At 45.4% G+C, this 16,611-nt stretch overlaps 1 protein-coding gene across 1 annotated transcript in view; it reads left to right on the plus strand.

Annotated features, from left to right (window-relative positions):
- The window catches only part of SPON1 (spondin 1), a 311,073-nt gene continuing 294,898 nt past the window's right edge, over window positions 437-16,611 (plus strand). Inside the window, exon 1 of the mRNA XM_018059584.1 lies at window positions 437-947. Within this exon, the coding sequence (XP_017915073.1) occupies window positions 710-947 (238 nt within the window). The 5' untranslated portion in view covers window positions 437-709. The remainder of the gene's footprint in view (window positions 948-16,611) is intronic.

Consider the following 16,611-nt stretch of genomic DNA (forward strand, 5'->3'; position numbering starts at 1 on the left):
ATTTCCTTTTACAGGAGATTTTCCAGGGGTCGAACACAGGTCTCCTGCATTGCAGGCAGATTCTTTACCATCTGAGCCACCAGGGAAGCCTACTATTAAGAGAGATTTCTAAGTATAAAGACAGGTCAACTTAAAAAGTATCAGTAGATACATGCTTGACTTTATCTTATAAGCTATAGACAGTACATTGGAATATGGCACAGAGTAGATGTGCAACAAAAGTTAGTTCTCAGTCTATCCCTCCTTGGAGCACCCGCCTCCACAGAGTCCGGGGGTTGGGGTTGCAGCCTCATGGTGGGACAGAGCCCGCAGTGTCCCTGGATCCTATGATTTCCTCGCCAGACCCTGGGAATTCAGCATCGCAAAATAAACACCACCGCGCCGCTAATCGCCAGCTCAGAAACAAAACAGCGCTGCGCTGGGGATCTGGGCAAAATCAGCCCTCCCTCCTCCTCCTCCTCCTCCTCCTCCTCCTCCTTCGCCGCCGCCCTCCCTTCCTCGCGCTGCTCGGCTTGCTCGGCTCTGCTCAGCGCAGCGCAGCTCGGCAGCCGCCAAGCCCAGGCAGCACGGTCTCCCGGTCGCCAGCACCGGCTCGGAGCTCCGCTCCCCGCCTGGGCTCCGCCAGGTCTCGTTTCCGCGGGGACCCCTTCGGGCAGGAGTCCTGTGTCGAGAGCCAGCGGCCAGGGCACAAAGTTGGGGGCCCGCGAGGATGAGGCTGTCCCCCGTGCTCTTGAGGCTGAGCCGGGGTCCAGCGCTGCTGGCCCTGGCGCTGCCCCTGGCGGTGGCGCTGGCCTTCTCCGACGAGACCCTGGACAAAGTGCCCAAGTCAGAGGGCTACTGCAGCCGCATCCTGCGCGTCCAGGGCACGCGGCGCGAGGGCTACACCGAGTTCAGCCTCCGCGTGGAGGGCGACCCCGACTTCTATAAGCCGGGAACCAGCTACCGCGGTAAGTGGCCCGCCGTGGTGTTGGGGGCGCGGGACTTGGCCCCCCGGAGGGCGCCAACCGCGCAGTGCCGGAGGAGGGCGCACGGTTCCCAGGCGCACGGTGCCAGCGCAGCCCGCCGAGGGCCCTTCTGTCCTGGATGCCCTATCCTTTCAGCTCCGAGCCAGTGTCCGGCGCCGTCGCGGGGCCGCAGCCAGGAGATGCAGCCCCCAAGTCCGAAGCGCTGTTCCCGGGTGTGGGTCGGAGCTGAGCGACGCGTCACTCTGGCCTGGCTTCCACCCCGGGCGGTTTCAGGAGAGCGGTGGAGACTCGCCTTTCTCCAGATCCGTTTCTGGGGTCGCGGGGACCTTGGCTTCTTTTAGTCGGGTCCTAGGCAGGGTGGTGACTCCGGTTTTCCCCACTCCCATCCCTGAAGCAGAGGAAACCAGCTTTTCCGAGACCGGCCCCCAATGGGACGGTCATTCCAGCTTCCCCGGACGGATCCCTACAAGAGAAGGGACTTGGGCTTCTCCCCTAACTGGTCCTAGGGCGGGGGAGAGGAGAAGAGAAGAACCTGAAGCTTTTCGGAAGGCTGCCTGGAAAGAACTCCAAATTATTCTTTGACGGTCCCGGGTGAGAGAGAAGACCCTGGATTTCTAGGACAGGCTCCCAGTGGACTGAGAGCTCTAGGTAGTTTCGAACAGGGGAGGGGAAACCAATCAAGACCGAAAGGGGAGCGCTGATTCCTGAGGCCTGCTCCCTGGAGGCCAGAGCTGCTCCCGCCACCCCGAGTCTCAGTACCCGCAGAAAAGCGGTTCTCTTAAGCTCCTCAGCTGACAGCCGGCTTTCGAGAGCGCAGAGAGGGGTTGTCCAAAGCAAGTGAGCGCCTCCCGGGCCTGACAGGCAGCTCGACCAGCATAGACCTGAAGACCCCTGACGCCATGCCCAGAGCCCAGGGCCCCTCTCTTAAGCCGGGTCAGGTCCCCAGCCATCTTTTCCCTGCCGTTCTCCAGTCAGGAGCCAGGACGCCAGGCACGGAAGGAAGCCTGCCTAGCCTCACCGGGGGCCCCGCGGGCGGGGAGTGACAGGGCACGGGTCCCTTCACCCCGGGCCCTGCATAGGTCGATTCTGGGGCTAAACAAGGAAGAGAGGGGCTTTGGGGCACTCGTGGGGCAAACGGGCCCACAGCCACCGCCCTTCCATCCCCACTTTCCCCGTTCCTAAGCGTCGCGAGAGGAAGCTATGGGGGCAACATTGGAGAAAGTTCGGGGTAGTGCCAGCCGGAGCCCGGGTCACGCAGGCGACCAGAACCAGGGACCACCTTTCCCAGAACGCTTCCCCCATTTTCCTGGGTTTGTGTTCCCGATTCTCTCCCCCTGGAGCTACCCAGAGCGTAGTCCGCTTGTGGACGCGCTCCATGCCTGGCGGGCAGCCCTTGCAAGCCCGCACGGCTAGGCGGGGTGGGGGGTACTCTGCGCGGAAGGGTGGGGGTGGCGTGGAGAACACCGGCCCCGGCCCCCAGGGAGCTGGCAGCGGGTTGGCCCGGCTGCCCAGCAAGCCAACCTACATGCGGTTGCAGCCTCTTCCCCCCAGCTGGGAAACAGCCAGTCCTCTCCGTGGACTGGAGGGAAGTGGGCGTAACCCCGCTGGCCTCTTCAGCCCTCCCCCAAACCGAGGACCTGAGTTCCCTGAGAAAACTGCCCCAGCTCCACGTGGCAGCGAAAGAGGTGGCTCCGCAGTCAGTCTCGGGTTTAGTAGCTGTGTGACCTTGTGCAAGTCCTTTGATTTCTCGGATCCTGTTTCCCAGTTATTGAAAACAGATGTTTGTCCAGCTACCTTGGGGGGTCTTAGGGAGTAAATGAGTGCATAAAGATGAGCGTGCCTGAGCTACAGTGGGTTCCCAGTATATATTAGAGTTGCCAATGAGACCCAAATGGTTTAATACTGAAGGGATGTGCACTGTCAGGTTCACTTTGTTTCTGCCACGTGTGTGTGTGTGTGTGTGTGTGTGTGTGTTTAAAAGTAGGTTTTCTCAGCACTCCTTCAAGCCAGTCTACCAGTGGATGGCAGTTACCTGGTGCTCAGGAAATAATTGAATGAGTGGATGCATGAATGATTTCTCCATATTAGGAGGCTTGCTTAAGACTATCACTAGTTTAGGACCAGAATTTCTTTGGAGGATAATGGAGGCTAGTCTGCAGCCCAAGAGTCCTACTGGGTCTCTATTCCCACATGAATCCTCCCAATTTGGCTGAGCATTGGCCGTGAGGGGTCCCAGCACTGAGACAGAGATGCATCTGGGATTCACATGAACAGAGGGGTTCCGTGATGGCCTAAGTATCCATGGACAGCAGGTGAAAACTGGGACTAGACTTTCACCTTATAGGTTATGCCAGCCTACAATGTTAGTCTTCAACTGTAACGCCCGACTCAGGCGTTGGTGGGCAATCATCTTACCTCTTTTCTGGTGGCTAAGAGATCTTGCAAGAAAGATCTTGCAGGAACCAGGCTAATACCTCCTGAGTCAATACTTCGGATTAGCAAACCTGATTCTGCCACTCAAAGTTAGGAAGAAAAGGGCACTGGCCTGGTTTGTGACATTTTCTGTTGGCTTATACTTTCTTAGAATAGTTACGTTAGAAGTAAATCTAATGCGTTCTGCTCCGGGTATTGACTTAGGGCTATGGAAATTAACATTCTCCTGGTGTTCTGTTTGCTTTTTTATTTTTTACTGAATTAGGGCCCCTCACCATCTTTGGAATCAATGGTCTGTTTTCCTGCCTCAAACCTTTGTCCTCGGGATTCCAGTTTATCCCCACAGAGCTTCCACTCTCCATGCCCCACTCCCACCCTCCCATCTCAGCATATCCTTTAGATTTTCTAGACTGGAGTAAAATGGTCACTATGGAAAAAAATTAAAACATGGGGTTTCTTCTCAACAGTCAGGATCCAATTGAGATGATGATTCAGCCTTTTCCCAAGTTGTTAGCACTATATTGACTGCCTCTTCTCTCCCACATCTCTACCCTCCCTCCCTTTTTCCCTCAATACCACTCCCTCTGCAATAATTGTGCTTTAGAAAGCTCTGAAAGGCTTGCTCTGTTTCTGACCATGGCCTCCTTTGAAAAAGAGATTACAGTGATTAAAAATAACAAGTTGAGGATCCTCAAGGGGCTTCCCTTATAGGAGGACAATTTGCAGGACCAGTCATTCCCAGATCACAACTTCAAGCCAAATAGAAGAAAATCAGCTGAAATGTTCAAGAATTGATTGAAAATAAGAGACTCTTTTGTCTGTCCAAAGGTCTGTTTATTAGGAAAATAAAGCCAGACCCTGGCTAATGAGAGTGGCTTTTCCTAGATGCTCTTTAAAGGGGAATTTCAAGGAACTTGATGGGGAAGGAATGTCCAGGCAAGATTTCAAAAGCTTGACCAACTTCAAGCATAATTAAGGGATTTATTCTAAACAGGGAGGTTTGGAGACCTCCAAAGCTGCTTTGCCTTCTCTTTCTTTTTCTCACTCTGGGGCACACACTTCCATAAGAATGTGTGTCCCGGAGTGTCCCATCTCCACCTGGTAGAAAGTACACAGGCTTTGATATTGGCTGGGTCTGTTTCCACTCTGGCTCAGTCACACATTCACTGTGTAACCATGGGCAGGCCACTTTACCTTTCTGAGCCACAGTTTCTCCACCTGTAAAATGAGACAGCTTCTCCCACCATCCTAGTGTAGCTGTGAGAATTAGAAATAATCCATGTCAAAAGAAACTGTCATACTGTAGGATATATTTTATATATATATATATACACACACATATATATATACACACACACATACATACATACATACATATATATAATGTTGTGAGATCATTATTTATTTTGGAAATAGAAAAATACTTGGCAGCTAATACTGGATGAGACATTGTGTTAAGTGCTTCCTACTCATCTCACATATTCCTTCCAGTACTTTGGGGCAATTTGCTATTTTTATTTTACAGATGAGGACACTAAGCCTCAATAATCAGTGGAGTAAGGATACAAACTAAGGAATGTCTAACTGCTAAATCTGTACTTTTAACTAGTTTTCTATACTGACGCAATAAAATGAATTAGTGGAATGAATTCACCCAGCTACCCACAGTCTTCTGGGTGGTGTGGCTTTGTTGAAGGAAAACAGCAACAAATCAAGATAATAACTGACATATCTTGGGACACTAAGTCTGAAGCGGGTCCTTATTTACATTTGCTTTTTTCTTCTTGTAGATTTCAGTATTGCATTCACCCATAAGCCAAAGGATTAATTTAGAAACATGAAGAAACTTGCCAGACTTTGGCCAATTCCTTTTGTTTGTGGGGAAACAGAAACAAATTGGAAAGAGAAAAACCTTAATTTGACTCTTGATTTATTTTTACATGCAGATATTATATTACCCATGTCGGTAAAATTATATGTTTGAAAAGTATATACATAGAATATGAAAAACTTAAGCTGGATGAGGTCTTTTAAATAAACTTTTTATGTAGTGGTTTTTTTATAATTAAGCACTGCTGATGATGTTGTAATTATTTATAAGTGACCCTCTTGTTTCCTTTTTTCTTTTTATTATATAACTTTAATTTTTAACTTTTGCTCTCTTTTTATAAGTATTTAGTTCAAATCATTAATAAAAATTAAAAAGATGTATACATATATAAATGCTTATGGTTATGAGGCTTGTTCCTTTGAGTTTGATGAAACACAAAAGTCAGAGCATACAAAAAATGAAAGCATATAAATTGAAATTTTTCAAGGTTTAAAACTTGAGTACTTACCTATACAAGTTAAGTTGTCCCTCTCCATCTGGCTGACTGAACTGGAACAAGAGATTATAATTGTTGATATGTTTACAAACATGCTGTTTGCTTATTATACATAGAATGACAGATGTAGATCAATACCAACTTCTGTAGAGGAAAAAACTTTAGCCATCTTGTATTAATCCGGATACAGGATAAGTTCATTACAAAAAGACCAGAAAATACAATATTTTAAATGAGAGATGATGCTGGGAAAGATTGAGGGCAGGAGGAGAGGGGATGACAGAGGATGAGACGGTTGGATGGCATCATCACCAACTTGATGAACATGGGTTTGGGTGGACTCCGGGAGTTGGTGATGGACAGGGAGGCCTGGCGTGCTGCAGTTCATGGGGTTGCAAAGAGTCAGACACGACTGAGCGACTGAACCGAACTGAAATGGAAATTCCATGATGATGGGCAGTTTGCTCCACATGTCCACCCAGGAACCCAGGTTCCTTCTGTCTTGTTGCCCTGCCTCTTCTGGCACTCTGCAGTCCAGAAGTAGCCACAAGTCACAGTACCTGAAACATGGTTAGTCCAAATTAAGCTGTGCTGTAAATGTAAGACACACACTCGTTGTTGAATAACTAGTATTAGAAAAATAATAAACTTCTTATTAACAATATTTTGTATTGATAACATGTTGAAATGATAATTGTTGTTGTTGTTTAGCTGCTAAGTTGTGTCCAACTCGACCGCATGGACTGTAGGCCACCCGACTCCTTTGTTCATGGGATTTTCTGGGCAAGAACGCTGGAGTGGGTTGCCATTTCCTTCTCCAGGGAGTCTTCCTGACCCCAGGGATTGAACCTGCATCTCCTGCTTGGCAGGCAGAATCTTTGTACCACTGAGCCACCAGGGAAGCCCCAGTAATTGTATATGCAGGCTAAATAAAATATAGTTAAAATTAATTTTACTTGTTTTTCATTTGTTTCTACTGGACTCTTATTAACAAGTAAAATGAATTTCCCCTGGAAAAATAATGTCTCACATTCTCTTACTCAGTGACAGGTCATCTGGGTGGGTTTTCTCAATGGTGTGTGAATCAGTAGAGGGAAGGAGTGTTGGGGTGTGTGTGTGTGCGCGTGTGCATGTGTGTGTGTGCGCGCTTGCATGTGATGTGCTGATAGGGTTCATACTGAGAAGAAAAAAGGGGCCAGTATGTCAGAGTAGCTTGTCTTTCTCATCCTCTTCCTCAGTAAAGGAGGAAGCAGCAAGGAAAGAAAGGATGAGGAAGAACTTGGTAAAGCAAGAAAATGCAAGAGAGGGAGAGGAAAAAAGAGAAGAGAGGGAAGAAGAAGAGAGGAAGGGGAAAGGAGGAAAGAAAAACTTCACTGGGATATACATTTAGAATGAAAAAGAATGAATTTACATTTTTTTAGAGTTTAAAAGTATTAATGAAGAATATAATTTTCATCCTCTTAATGGATAATTTCCCTCAAATCAGACCCCATTGATCTGGTATTATTTTATTAAGATTAATTTTAAAATAAGTGCTCTTAATTTGCTATGGAATTTACTAAATTTTCTGATGTCAAAGTTTTTTAATTGATATAGTTGATTTACAGTGTTTTTTCAGGTGTACAACATAGTGAATCTATATATACATATATTCTACATGAAGTGAAGTGAAGCCGCTCAGTCATGTCCGACTCTTTGCGACCCCATGGACTGTAGCCCAGCAGGCTCCTCCGTCCATGGGATTCTCCAGGCAAGAATACTGGAGTGGGTTGCCATTTCCTTCTCCAGGGGAATCTTCCCAACCCAGGGATCGAACCCGGGTCTCCCGCATTGCAGGCAGACGCTTTAACCTCTGAGCTACCAGGGAAGCCCCTATATTCTACATATATTCTATATATATATACATACATTTTTTTTTTAAGAGAAGAGTCCTATCTTACTTGAGGGTTAGATTCAAGAGTCGTCATTATGGAAAGCAAAAATCACATCAATTAAAATTACTCCTTAAAAATCCTTTGCAATTGTACATAAATGATCACATGGATACTAGATTCAAACTAGCCTTATTTATGTGCCCCTGCAGATAGTTTTGTTAGTGGGGAATAGAAATATAACTGATATTTCTCAGGAAGTTCAGCATCTATTTTTCCCTCTAACATTGGAAGAGACCAATGTTTCCTCGGTTGGAATACTGTACAAAACCATTGGTTTGCTTGTCCTTAGACACTGATGTGACAAGTATGAAATACTCACCATCTGATGAACTGAGAGAACCAAGAGTCCCAGTTCATGCTCACTCAGGCACATGAATACATGTATGTGCCTGAGTGAGCATGAACTGGGAAGTGACAAGTGGCCCAAATGATCTCAAGTATTATTTCCTCTCTCTGTTTTTAACCTGATGGTGTGCAATTGTGTCTGATTCCAGTCACATGCACTTCTCTGGAGCACCTACTATGTCAGAGAGCTCACCATGTCACATAAAGCTTTATGCGTGGCTGGCTAACTCTTGCTGATTTAAAGTTTCCCGTTTTTATGGAGTGTCTTGGCTGGGCTGCAGTTGAGGCTAGGATAGGGAGAGCAGTTGGGTAACACCCCAAGAAGGCCTTTTTGAGCTCTACATAGACAAGGCTTCTAACTTTCAGAGTACTCAAAACTGCCATGAAAAGTTCAGGGAAACTTTAAACAGGGGCCTGCTCACATCCACTGAGGTCTAGGAGACCCATGGGAAATAACCTGGGTCCTGTCTACTGCTGTAGTTCCGATATTTGAAAACACAGACCAGGTGGCAGGGGGCAAGGACAGGGAAGGGCTGCGAGTTCAAAACACAGTGTGGGGGGATGGGAGTGTGGGAGGATGGGCAGGTGCAGCAGTGGGAGGACCTGAATTCTCGGTGCTACAGGAAGCTCTTCTGATGCTCCTCTTCTTCCCCCCTTCTTCCTTTTCCCCCTCTCCTTCTCTCTTCATTTTCTTTTCCTCCTTTTCTTTCTCCACCACCTCCTCACAGCAGCAACCCTGCCCTTTGAATTTCCCAAATACACCAAGCTCATTCCCACCCCAGGGCCTTAGTATATGCTCTTCTCCTTGCCTAGAATGCCCTCCCCCTGATCTTTCTATGGCTCACTCTGTCTTTTATGTCTCAGCTCAGATGTCATCTCTTTAAAGAGGCTTTTCTGACCACCAATTTATGGTCCCCATTACTTTTGCCTGGTTTTATTTTCTTCATAGCCCTGAACCACTCTCTGAAATGATCTTGTTTGTCACCTGCTTCCTCAAGCTGGAATACAAGCTTTATGAGAGCAAAGACTTGTCCTTTCTTATTGGCTACTTTATCGCCAGCACCCAGAAAATTGTGTGACCGTCACAGGCACTAAATCATTATTTATAGAAAAATGAAAATGTTGTTTAAATCCCAAGAAGCCCTCTAAGAGAGAGATGTGAGATCTCGCTCTAAGAGAGCTGGATAGAAGGAAGGGACAGCATTTTTCCCTCTGCCAGACAGAGGTGAGGCCAAGGGATGGGGACAGATGGCAAGGATCTCCAGGCGGTGGCAGCAGAGAGAAAGGATGCTCAGGGCCCTGGGGGCATTGGCTGGAGCCTGAGGGCCGGCAGATGGTCTGGGTCCAGGGTGAAGGCTGTTGGAAGGGAAGGACTGGCAGTCCTGTGCACGGTGGAAAGCGGGATTGTTGATGGTTCAGAGGTGGGGAGCACATGGGCAGCAGGCAAGAGAGCAAAGGGAAGCAGCTGCCAGCCTCAGATGCTGACTCTGACTACCTGGAGAAGAGGGCACAGGGGATTGTTGAGCCCTCAAACCTAGACACCAGTTATTAAAGTGACTTTCCCTGAAATCAGCAGTTTGTGGAGTCATTTATGTGGTTTCCAAACCTAGCTATGAGTCAGAATCACTTAAAAGTTAAATACATATATATATATATACACACACACACATATATTATATATATATATATATATTTCTTCACTGACCCCACCCTAACAAAAGGCTGGATTCCAGAAATCTATATCCTTTCTTTCTATCTTTTCTTAAAGCAAGATGATGAGACACAAAGAGAAGGTGGTGACTTCCCTGTGATTGTGCTTGCCCATCCCATGTCTCCAAGCCCTACTCCCAGCCTCCTAGTCCCATGGACTGTAGCACCAGGTCACATCACTGCCCTGTCCTGTTACTGCCAACACAGTGGCCAGTGCTATGTCCTCAGAGCCGATGACACAGCAGTGGCATTCCCCTGCTTGGCTGTGAAGTGGTGGGAGGGAAGAGCTGTGAGCTTCCTCTAGGTGACCACTCACAGATGAGCAGAGCCTGAGCCGGGGTGGACTGCGTTGTATTGTACATCTCGGCTGCCAAAGACTGCCTCGCGTGTACCTTCTACTCATCGTCTGGGGTCTGTCTTTTGGAGTCCAGCAAAGTAAGGTCTCCCCTTGGCCATATGGCAGACCTTGAGGTGTCTGTGGAGAAACAGCTGCCGTAAGTTCTGATTAAATTGCTTGTTTCCTCAACCATTCTTTGTGGGACCCTGTTTCTTATTCCCTGCACCTTAAACTCCAGATGTGCTCTGATAGGGAGGGAACATGGTGGAAGGATTATCTCCCTTGTTCTGGACACTGTGTTTGTGTTAAGCTTGCCAGGTCTCGTGTTTGCTGTTTTGGCAGCTGTGTCATACTCTGGAATCACACTGAGCTTGCAGCCAGCAAAAAATTCCTGAGATTTGATGGGAAGGCTCGCTGCCCTCCTTTCCCTGTACTAGTGAAACTGGTCCTTGAATATCAGCTTTGACGTGATTCCCCATTAGACTTAATCCAGCATATTTGAGCCCATTCTGCTAGCTGTCAACCATTCATGAATCTGGATTCTGTCACTGAGTGACCTGTTCACATAATCTAATTTTGGATCATCCACAATTTTGACAAGCAAGCCTTAGAAGTCTTTACCTAAGAAGTTGGTAAGAAAGATGAGCAGGTCAGGGCTTAGGACAGAGCATTCTGACCTGCCTTAAAATCTTTCTCAAAAAGCTGACATCCAATTAAAATAGCTTGGAAGTCAACCAATTTTCTGTTACCTCAATGGCATTTAAATACTAATTGCCACCCTGCTGGTCAACCACCTCAGTTTAGTTACAGATACTGTTTCTTTAGCTTGTTAATGAATCTTACAGTCTAGGTTGAATTATTTTCTTTCTTTGCTCCCAAATTAGTCCAGAGTCTTTCCACTGCAAGTAACAGGAACAAAGTCTTACTAAAGCAAAAAATAGAATTATTGAGCCCTATATTTGAAAAGTCCAGGGGTGGATCTGGCTTCAGGTTTCATTGGATCTAGGGACTTAAAGTTCTCTCTTTCCCTTTTTCTCTCCCTTTTCCTTTCCTCTCCATTGTTCCCAGTCCCTTTTTTTTTTTTTTTTTGCCTTCTCTCTCCTTCCATCCTTTATCTCTTGGCTGCATTTTTGTGTGTTGACACAGTTTTTCTTACTGCAGATAAACTTTCTCTAGGGAATGCCAGGGAAGGTAACTGTTAACAACCTTCAGTGAAAAGTCTTTCAAGAAAAGTGCTTTTCCCTTTAATTCCAAACTGAAAAATTCCAGGGAAGGGTTCTGACAGGTCACATACCCAGGGGAATGGGATACATTACAATATGGAGGTAAATTGCCTCTGTGTCACTTCTGTGACTTGATATTTCAGGGGGAGAAGGGGGACAATGATTGGCAGCCCCAAAGATTACACGGTCAGAGGAAGCGGAGATGCGGGTGTCTCAGACAGCGTGTGTTCCTTAGAACTTCCTTCCCTAGTCCCAGTCCCCAGCTGCATTCTCTTGGCTGATATATCTCTGATTCCTCAGGCGCATCCTTCCCATCCATTCCTCTTCCCATCTACATATTGGTCAGCTCAGGACCCATTCACTTGGCTCCCAGCTATTCCACAATGAAGGAGCATATGGAGGAAAGAATGAACTTCTGTTGAGTTGTTGCAATGTACTTTGTAAGCCTTACCTCCTTAGTCTTAATGACAAATAAATGAAATGACAGTGATGATCCCTCTTTTAGAGAGGAGAGGAAACTCATTTATCTTTAAATATATTATACTTAGCAAAATTTATAAATACTTAATGTTATAAATATTCATTAATTAGTTGTCATAATAACAATATAAATACTATTAGTGCCATTTTACAGGGATTGTCAGCTGAGATAATGAGAAGTCAAATAATCAGCCCAAGGTAACACGTAGAAAGCAGAGCACATGGCAACCCACTACAGTGTTCTTGCCTGGAGAATTCCCATAGACAGACGAGCCTGGTGGGCTACAGTCCATGGGGTCGCAAAGAGTCAGACACAATAAGTGACTAAGAACAGCACAGCAACATGTAGAAAACAGGAATTTGAACCCCAGTCTGTTAGCTACATCCATTATACATCCATACCTACAGCCCTTAAAACCTTAAATATGCATGATCTTTAGTTTGGAATGGGAGGGTGCTCATCTCTCCCAGGGAATGCTGAGAGCATTCATTGAGAGAGAACAGCATAAGCCAAACCCACCCCATGACTTGCTCACCCAGGATTTGTAATCCTGCCATCGTATTTGCCAACCTGTCAGCAGCATTTTCTCTTGCCTACTCCTCGCTAGGTGGGCTGAACTGCCAGTTTCTAAGTGAGTCATGTGAGTCGCAGCTGTCCAGAGCTCCACAAGTTGTGCAGAATCAGGACGGGACCACCATAGCTAATGTAATACTCCAGCGGTCCTTACAGCCAACCCCACATTACAAGTAAGGTGGCAGCTCAAGTTCATTGTTGCTGATATGTGGGGCATGAAGACTGGGCATCTCAGTAACATAGAGCAGGTGGATGGCAGTGGCTGGCCTTGTAATGGAACTGGAATCTGGCTCAAGATTTTCTCATTGAGGTTGGGACTGGAAGGGTCTGAAGCCCAGAGGTAGGGTGGGGAGAGTGGCCTAGACAAGATCCAGTTATGACAACGGGCATAGCAGATGCACTGAAGTTTATATTAGAGGGTTGATAAACCAACATTTGAAGGGCCAGAAGGTTCTTTGGGAGTTAGGTGGGACTGGAGTTTTCATATACATAGGAGGGGAGAACTCCACCTTAGGTGGTGATCTGAGGCCAGGCCCCTATGTGAAACATCACATATAAACAAGTCCTCATATAAACAAGTCAGGCCAGAGAGGCCCTTGCCACTGAGCTGGTTTTTAGGGAAAGGTTGTTATCCATCTTGCAGCCTGATTTTCCTAAAACATGAATTTACATGACATTCCCCAACTCAAACCCTCCATTGTGTCCTTGTCACCTCCAGAGTGGTATCCACACTTCTTAGCAAGACTTTAAAGATGTTTCAAAGACGCTTCCCCTTTTCCTCCCCTAGCCTCTTACAATATCCTCCCTCCCAGCTCGCAACTAATAAAATACAGAGTTACTTCTGGTTTCCAAAGCCAAAGCCGGCCCACCATGCCTTTCCCTCTCTCTGAGATGCTGTTGTTCCTCTTGTCCACTGGACAAACTCCTATACATCATTTAGTTTGCAGCTCAAATGCCTCTTCCTCCATGCTGCTGCTGCTGCTAAGTCGCTTCAGTCATGTTCGACTCTGTGCGACCCCGTGCGACCCCATGACTCACGTTTAACTCCCCCAGTAGACTCAGGTGTTCCCTCCTCTGGGGTCCCAGAGCACTTCACTCATACATCCATAACACCCATCATATAAAAATACCTGCCAATGCAGCCTTTTCTGCCAGCTCTTAGACTGTGTGCTCCTAGAAGGCAGAGGTTAGGTCTTTTCTCTGTGTGTCTCTAGAGACGTAGTTCAAGACAGAATGGATCTGTGTTCTCATACAGTTTACAAGTTATTAGAGGAGACCAGCATTTAACAAATAACTCACAAATATTTAATTGAGATTGGGTGAGAAGTATTCAAGGGGGAAGAAAGGGTGTGTTGAAAGGCTGTATTGTGTGCAGTTGGGAGGGGCTGAGAGGCCATAATGAAGCTCACTCTCTAGGGCATGAGGAGCTGCAAAAAGACTCAGTTAATTATAAAGACTTATCCAAACCTGTGCAGAACCTGACCTGTGACTATCAGCCCCAAAGACAATGATCTCCACCTCAGTCCTCTCAGTGGTCCTCCATTGTCACCTACTAGCTTTTCTCTGGAGACTCAGCCTCTGGAGATTGACCCTGAGGACCAGCTTTTTAAAACTCATTGTTGGTTAATCTGTTTGCTGAGTGTCATGGTCTTTATCATCATCATCATTTTGAGCATCATCTTCATTCCCAGCATCACCAAGACCACCATCATCATCCTTTACAATCTGAATCCTTTATATATATGCCAGGCACTGTGGTAAATGTTTATTTAGTCATCTTTACATTCCTAAGAAAGGTAATATCATTAACCCCATTTTTTTTAATAAGTATCATGAAGGCTAAATAAGGTCATATACTTATTAAGTGGTAGCTCTGGGACTCTAATCTGAAATCTTTGCTTTTAACCAGTTCCCTGTATATGCTCACAGAGTGGCTTCAAGTGGACTTTAAAATATTTTTTATTTTAATCCTTCATAAGCTTTTTTTCTTTAATTTCCTGGGTCTCTCTTAATGACCTCTCTTGGGAAGCACTTGGGAGGAGTCACTAGAAGATGCTATTATTTATTGCCAAGCAGTTGTCTTCAGTCAATACCGGGACTCAGAACACACTGCGCATTTGTTCCTTTGAGGAGTCATATGATGGGGCTAACTAGAGGGACGGGGATCTCCTCTCTTCCTTCAAAGTACACTGTGTAACACAGTCATCACCACTGATAATTATGGCTTGAAGCACCTACTTCAGCCTCCAGAGCCTCCATCTTCTGGATTGTATTCAATAAGGTAAAGTAAAACCTTAGTTTTCTAGAACCTACAGGAATGCATCATTCTGGAAAGCTGTTTATGGGTAGCCCTTTAAGTGCTCTGCACAAATATACAAAAAGATCCACACTTATCATTCAGAAACATTGTTTAATAATATTCTTGTCAAAAGAAAATTTTAATACAGAAAAGTTCACAAATCTTGCATCTTGGTGAATCATCACTTGTTGAATATACTTATGCAACTGGCACCCAGATCAGGAACTAGAAGGACCTGCACTTCAGAAGCACTCCTGGGTCCCCGCCCCAGATCAGCCCTGCCTCCCCTCCCCACACTTGAAGTGGAATTCTCCAGACAAGAATACTGGAATGATAAAACTGGAGCTGATTATACAGAGTGAAGAAAAACACCAATACAGTATACTAATGCATATATATGGAATTTAGAAAGATGGTAATGATAACCCTGTATGCGAGACAGCAAAAGAGACACAGATGTATAGAACAGTCTTTTGGACTTTGTGGGAGAGGGAGAGGGATGATTTGGGAAAATGGCATTGAAACATGTATAATATCATATATGAAATGAATCGCCAGTCCAGGTTCGATGCAGGATACAGGATGCTTGGGGCTGGTGCACTGGGATGACCTGGAGGGATGGTACAGGGAGGGAGGTGGGGGGGTTCAGGATGGGGAACACATGTACACCCATGGTGGATTCATGTTGTTGTATGGTAAAACCAATGCAATAGTGTAAAGTAAAAATAATAATAATAAAAAATAAATGATAAATGGTTAAAAAATAATTAAGAAAATAAAATCATTAAAAAAAAAAAGAATACTGGAATGGGTTGCGAGTTCCTTCTTCAGAAAGTTCAGAAAAGAAGGTGCCCAGATGGCCAATAAACATATGAAAAGGCACTCAACCTCATTTGTCAATGGGGAAATACAAGACCACTTAATAAGTATATGACCTTATTTAACCTCCCTGATACTCATTTTAAAAAAATGGGGTTAATAATATTACCTTTCTTTAGGAATGTAAAAATGACTAAATAAACATTTACCACAGTGCCTGGCATATATATAAAGGATTCAGAATTGTAAAGGATGATGATGGTGGTCTTGGTGATGCTGGGAATGAAGATGATGATCAAAATGATGATGATGATAAAGGTCATGACACTCAGCAAGCTGGTGAACCAACAATGAGTTTTAAAAAGCTGGTCCTCAGGGTCAATCTCCAGAGGCTGAGTCTCCAGAGAAAAGCTAGTAGGTGACAATGGAGGACCACTGTCTTGACCTCTAGGATCATAGATTATTACTTTTCCTGGTTTGGGACTTCATATAAATGTCATGGTACTTTTTGTATTCTTTTGCGTCTGTCTGCTTTCACTTAAGATTGTTTGTGAGATAATCCCTGTTGTTGTGGGTAGCAGTAATTTGTTTATTTTTGACTGAAAGGTACTACTACAAATGATGCTACTATGAATATCTGGTAGGTGTCATGCGGTCCACACATGTCTGCATTTCTACTGATTTAGGAGAGGCAGTCCTGGGTCATAGGGAATGTATAAGCTCAGCTTCAGTAAATACTGCTGAACAGTTTTCCTGGGAAGATTGCTCATTTTCAGTTCATCAACTGAGTGTGAGAGTTCCAGTTAAGAACATTTGATAATGTTAATCCTTTTAAGGTTAGTCAGTCTGGTGGACATGCAGTGGTATTTTACTGTGGATTTAATTTGTATTTCCCCATTGACAAATGAGGTTGATTGCCTTTTCATATGTTAATTGGCCATTTGGGCACCTTCTTTTGTGAACTTTCTGGAGAAGGAAATGGCAACCCATTCCAGTATTCTTGTCTGGAGAATTCCATGAACAGCAGAGTCTGGTGGGCTACAGTCTATGCAGTCGCAAAGACTTGGACATGACTGAGTAACTAACACTTTTTGTGAAGTACTAGTTCATGCGATTTGCTAATTTTTTTTACTTTGGGCTGTCTATCTTTTTCTTATTGATCTTT

Source organism: Capra hircus, chromosome 15 (genome assembly GCF_001704415.2).
Source record: "Capra hircus breed San Clemente chromosome 15, ASM170441v1, whole genome shotgun sequence".
Taxonomy (NCBI): Eukaryota; Metazoa; Chordata; class Mammalia; order Artiodactyla; family Bovidae; genus Capra; species Capra hircus.